This window comes from Papilio polytes, unplaced genomic scaffold (genome assembly GCF_000836215.1).
Source record: "Papilio polytes unplaced genomic scaffold, Ppol_1.0 DF821733.1, whole genome shotgun sequence".
Lineage (NCBI taxonomy): Eukaryota > Metazoa > Arthropoda > Insecta > Lepidoptera > Papilionidae > Papilio > Papilio polytes.
In genome coordinates, this window is record NW_013527471.1 from 636,129 (window position 1) to 642,850 (window position 6,722).

At 37.0% G+C, this 6,722-nt stretch overlaps 1 protein-coding gene across 1 annotated transcript in view; it reads left to right on the forward strand.

The window, feature by feature from the left end:
* Window positions 1-6,722, forward strand: part of LOC106108204 — a 55,315-nt gene that overhangs the window by 23,545 nt on the left and 25,048 nt on the right. The window contains exons 9-11 of the mRNA XM_013289303.1: window positions 493-590; window positions 894-1,035; window positions 1,968-2,073. Coding sequence (XP_013144757.1) covers window positions 493-590; window positions 894-1,035; window positions 1,968-2,073 — 346 coding nt within the window. The remainder of the gene's footprint in view (window positions 1-492; window positions 591-893; window positions 1,036-1,967; window positions 2,074-6,722) is intronic.

A 6,722-nucleotide genomic window follows, 5' to 3' on the forward strand; every position in this document is an offset into this window, starting at 1 on the left:
CATAGAAAGAGATGGATTGTGTGAAAGGTGACATGATGAAGGGAGTGATGACAGATGACGTATGATAGAGTTATGTGGAAGACAAAAACCTGTTGCGCCTTACGGGAATAAGATAAAGTGGATGATGACGATGATTATACAGAAAATAAAATTGTATCTCTCTATCCCCATATGGAGACAGATGAGAATAAAAAGTTTCCAGTCCCACCTTTTGCGACAAGGGGACGGTTGGACCTTATTTCATAACGGTCCCTGTCACCTTATTGGTGATAGTGGGACTTAAAGTGGGGACGGATGAAACTTTATTCTCATGTGAGGACGGAGCGGGGTGACGGTTGGGAATAATCTGACGGCAAGCTGTGTTTTGTTACGCCAACAGCCAGTAGACAACTTAATCTATTGTTACTCTACTAAAATAAGTAAAAAAGAATTAAACGTCAAAAATTTGTTTCCAAGCTAAATACTACTTAATTAATTTGTGTTTTCTTGCAGGAATTTCCATTTTTAGTTCAAAGGCGGACGGAGAATTCATTATTATTAGAAAATGGCGACTACGCAGTAGTCTGCTTAGACTGTTATGAAAGTTTAAGGTATGTAACCGTAACGTTTGGGTGGATGTTTGTTACTATGTATGTCTATAACGGCTCAACGGATTTTGATGAAATTTAACACAGATGTAATAAAGTCTGGAAAAAACATAGTCTACTTTGTAATATTTTTTCATTTCTTGCTTTCTTCTATCTAGATATCTATCTATTTTAAATTTCATCATTAAAAAGCTTAGTTGTCAGTTATTAAAAGCTATGTTTTATATTATTTTTTAATTTTACACGAACGGAGTCGACGTAATCTAGTATGTAATAAAATGTAATTACATTGACTATGTATGACAGGACGCAAGCGCAGGACTACGAGCGGCGCGGCGTGCCAGTGGAGAAGCGCGAGTACAACTGGCTCCAGCAGCCGCCGCCGCCCGAGGACAGCGCTGACGTCACCATCGCCAGGCTTCCCTCCGGCGACAGATCCGACAAGCTGGTCAGTGCACGTGCCCGTTACACCGGTACACTGTTATTACACCGACACACTACACACTGAACCATCATTACACATACTTACAAAATTGACATTACGCCGACACACCACATTGTTATTACACTGACCCTCTACATTGTCTTTACATCGTTACACTACACCGTTATTGTAACGATAATACACACTGAGCCTTCATTACACAAACTTACAATACTGACATTACACCGACATACTACATCGTTATTACCACACTATACGGACATTACACCGGTACACCGATTCTCACATTACACCGAATTACTACATCGTCATTACACCAACTCACCAATTACACTGATATACTATACTGACATTACACTGAAACGCTACGCCATTATTACACTGAATCACTGCGCAGTTATTAACCTCAGTCAAATCCACTACCCGATCCCATCTTTTTCTTAAGAAAAGAATGGAAATAGGAAGGAGATGAAGTAAGCTTAAGTCTACGACATACAATCATCAGACTGTATCGTAATACTGTGGCTGTGGTATTTTGGAATGAGTTATGTTCTAACAATGGTTTTTTTATAACATAAGGTGGCAAACGAGTAAGCGGCCACCTGAATCCACCGAAATGGAAAGCAACCGCAGCCCATAAACATCCGCAATTACAGATGCGTTACAGACGCATATGAAGGGGAAGACATTTCCCCTTCATATGCGTCTCCTTCACCGTCAAATCCACTCTACCTTCCCATCTTCTTTTAAGAAAAGGGTGGAAAGGGAAAGGGACTAGAATTAGGCCTCCGGCCCCACGCTCATCAGACTGTACGCGGAATTGCTTCCACTTCAGGCCTGGTTTCTGAGTGGTTATGGTATCGGTGGGCGCCAGCCCTGCAGTGCGAAGATGTTAAAGCGGGCTCTACCAGTGTTCAAATGTACATGTTGCGCAGATCCCGCAGTCGCTGGTGGTGTCGCGGAGCGCGGCCAAGCGCAACAGCCCCAAGCACTGCGCCGCGCCGCCCGACCGCCGCGCGCACAAGCCGGACAAGGAGCAAGGTAAACATTGCACATTCACATTCACATACCAATAACTTAACTTTACTTTCTTCTTTACATTTGTCAAATTCTCAATTGCAAATCTTAAAATTACCATGATAATCTTGCTTCTTGATGTTGGCAGCAACTTATGGTCTCTTTCCCACATTAGGCTTTTTATCCAAAAATATTTACCCAATAAGTTTAATGGCGTTGAAATATATAGCCTAAAGCATGACGTAAGTGTAGTGGAAAATAATTATTCAAAAATATGGTGTAATTGCTGACATCTTAGGCAACAAAGAAGTGTGTGTTTACGCTTTATTATAATAGTATAGATATAGGTAAATGTCCACAGAAATCGACTATATATTTAAAAGTAACTTAAATGACATTATGGGATGATTTTTAACTTAAAAAATCTCCTATTATTAGTTTCCAATTTTATCTTGTCTATGCAATAACAATATGTCCTAACAAATGTATAGAATTTAATATTTCCAACCACATTTCAATCACTATAAATTATTTGTATCAAAAATTCCTATTGCAAAATAAATTCCCCAAAAGCTATAAACAATTCGTGAAATGCCACGTATATTGAAATGTCGCCAATAATTCAGTATTCGGTCAAATATCGCTCAATTGAAAACAGAGTATGTAGCAGTGATTTGGTAACTTTGCCTATTAAGAGACAGGATCCGACAAGCACGTATTCTCACTGAAAGTATAACAAATTATAATCTAGTTTGTGTGTCATATCGTGTGTGCTTGAGTCGATTTATAAAGACGTCATAATATTATTAAAGATATTGGTACAGTTGAATATGCTTAGTCCTTTTTTCTATAGTCAAAGTATTCTAAACGAAGCATAGCTGAAATACGTACTTCATCGTTATTATACTGAAATGTTACTGAATTGTACTAAAAGTTTTTAATCCAAGCCAATTTAAACTTAATTTCAGTACTTTAGAGTTCGTATTTCCGTAGCAATGTTGAAGTTTATGGCTATTTGGTTCCAATGAGATCGTATGAGAGGAAGCGAGGATATCACAACATATTGGTATTTTGAGTAGATTGTTTACTGGCGGTGTAAAGTATAAGCGTATAGCGATTTTGTCTTGAAAAATCTATAAAAGTTCATTCCATATTTTAATGCGAAATCTACTTTTTACAGTTTATATCAATGGTTTTAGGTTAGTTTTATTTTTGTATATAATGAATGTTGTTTAACTCTTGGTGTTGATTGTTGGAAAGTATACATAATTAGCTGTTGCGCGCGTCTTCATCCGCTTGAAATTACATTTACAAAAATACATACCCTATGTTACTCAGAATTCTTGAAATTGGCTAAATAGTTACTGAGTCGATTTTAATACGCACAAAAATCCAAAAATACAAATCTTTACCCTTTATAATATTAAGTATAGATATTTATACTATTGCCGCTCATAACTTGGACCACATACAAACCACCCTTCCCCCGCCGCCCTCTGCGGCCCGTCTGATATCGGAATTGATTCGCGTCACACTTTGTTGCCTTGTTTTGTTATTCAACGAGCAGACGAACTCTGCACAAACACACCGTCAATTGTACAAATTTCACTCCTAAAAGCGAATTATTTCATGTAATATTAATTGAAGATTGACTTTACGATGTTTGCGATTTAATGCCGCACTCACAGTCGTTAATTCCTCATTCCGCGATAACCTTATTATAGATTCCTCTAACGCACTCTACTAGAGACCACTTAAGAATCGCCAATGTATTTCGCTAAAAAACTATAAAATATACATTACATTTTAGTTTTAATTCGACGGTATTTCTAAATCGTAACAAGTTTTTTAAATTATATTTATCAAAATAAACAATGTATAACACATTTATAAGTATATCATTAATAATAAAAAACGACAGTCAACCTTTTTCTCCGCTTATCGCGTCACTGTAAACTGTATACGTTATCATTAACTGTGGAGGCAACGCTCATGTGTGTGATGCGTCAATAAATTCCCTGTCGCGACGCGGCCAGGGTAAGGGAGGTGCGGAGTGACGCACTCCAGCCGAGAGATTATTGGAAAGCCATTTGCGGCTCTACGGTGTAAGATGTAAGAGGTAGCGAGATTGGAATTTTTAACATTGTTACGTGCCTTGTTTCTATAAGATTATTTCGTTTTTCATATTAAACTGGCTGTTGCGACGTCTGCGTAAAATTAAAAAATAATAAACATGGCTTATGCTACTCACTGACTGTAGCTTTTTAGTGGTGAAAAAGTTTTTGAATTATTTCAATTGCCGCTTGCTCATTGCAAAAAAGACCGCTTGCTGGTTTGCCAACTTAGTATAAAAAAAAAATAATTATTAATCACAGGTATTCTTGTTTTGATCATTTTTTTTATAATAATTGAAATTGCATTCAGGTTTATTGAATCATTTTCGAGCAAGTTGTCCAATAATTTAAACAATCGCGTGAGTGTTTCACTTGGGCCACACTTTAAACAATCAACAAGGCACCGTGCAACTCGCAACGCAATGTTGAATCTCATCGATCCAATCTCACTAAACTAACGTTCGTGTTTGATGTATTTGCTGATATAGCGATAATTATATTTGACTGAATTTACGCTATTGATCAATGTATGTGTGGTCGAAGTCGCGGATAAAAATTAGGGCCTGTCCCACCAAATTGTAAATTGTCCGACAATCCAACACGTAAAATATGTTATGGAAATATCGGATTTTGTTACGTTATTTGACAGTGAAGTCATTTTTAAGCTATCTGAGCCTCTATCAGCCAGTGGTGGGATAGGTTAGTCTTTATAAACACCCCGAATAACGTTGTTCAGAGTAATAAAGGTTGTGAGACGTTGGCGGCAACACGAGACCCGCATTTTTATAATAGTTGACAAACTGTGTTTACTCGCTTTGTCTTCCTTTGTCTTAAGGGTGTTTGTGCTTGTAAATGTGCTCTTGGTTTACGAATGTTATGTAAACCAGATTGTAATTGACTTTTTAACACTACCGTTTGCAGTAAATTTTACAAGTATATTTGTTGATTTAAAGAATGTTTAGAGAACTGATACATTTTGTTTAAGTTAACGATATATTTGTAGAGGTTTTTTTGCCTTTAAAAATAACGATACGTGGCAATCTTTTGATGCCCACAGTAATTCACATAGCTTGCTTTTCTAGAATTTTAGATTCTATTAGCGCAGAAACGTCATGTTTTTATCAGGTGTCAAGGAGTTGTCGGCTAATTGGCGCTGCGCTCGACCGACCGTATCGCGACTCGCATTGTGCCGCTCGAGCGCACTGCAGCTGCAGACGATAGTGATGTGATGAAATGTTGAAGTTGTCGATAGTCGATAGTTTATAAATTATTCGTTGAGGCTGTCTCTAATTGGTAGAGTGTATGTAAAACAACGACAATTCAACAATAAATGTAACAGTAGAGTTGATTTTTTTGAAGTCTTGTTACAATATAAAATTTATCGGTAAGTTTATAGGTATTTGACGTGAACTAATTTTTATTTTATATTTAAGAACAATCGTGTAAGCAATAAGCCGATATTTTATAAACTTATTTAGATTGTACTTACTGTAATGTTTTATATTATTTTATCGATATCGACAATATCGATGTACATCATCCCATCACTATCAGAGCACCCTCTCCTGCCACAAAGCGGAGGGCTCTCCGCCGATGTTGGCGATATGCCGCGAGCCGTCGCCTTTGTTTTGTTAAAACTCCAACCTCATGCACCCCCCACACCCCTTGCCCGAGCGATGGTTGGTTAAGTTTTTTTCCTACGTGCCAGCTACTTTTGACTTTGTACAGGTTTTACGGTTCAATGCAGTACAGCGCCCCATTTTGCAGGAACATATATTTTCAACATATTTAGATTGCATTTTTCAGCTCTATTTTACTTCTATCTAAAATTAAAAACCTATCAGTTTTATAAAATTATCTTTCGAAAACAAAATTATGAGAATCTAAATTTTCTTCTGCCTGGAGTTTGAAGTTCTTAATTCTATATTCATATATAATTACGTCATTTATTGTATCTCTCTTGGAGAGTTCAATTATCGTAAAAAAATAATTATAATTAAACATACAAAAAATTGGCACTAATTTCGAACTTATATCGCATATTTATAGCCTCGCTATCAGTGTACATCAGACTTTATGTCTGGTTGTAATGCGCATGCTCGAAGCCCGCGGCGGGCTATTTGTCTGTACTGCGGATGCCGGCAACTTTTAGCGCCCCCAACCCCTGACTTGCAGACAATAACTTATATTTATGTGTTCACACTTTAAGTCCTTAACACTTAAATTATTTTACATTTTTTTACTGTCACAATGTCTAAGTTTTTCTATGAAGTTAGTGTTTCTCATACTAAATACACTTAGTGACAGCCCTTAAAGGACCCTTAGTAATTATGGACCAATATTTTTATCGGTATTTTCGAATACCTTCAAAGTTAGTGTGCAGATTCTTTATAAATTTTACGAAATAAAATGAGATAAATTTCTTAAAGACATACCTTTATTCCAACTAATGAATGGCGTGCTGTTTGCTCCATTTATGTTATACTCAGTAAAGTGGCTTTCCTCTACTCGGGGCCGACCACTTCGCCACTAAGTGCACTTGGTTTACCAACTTAGAGC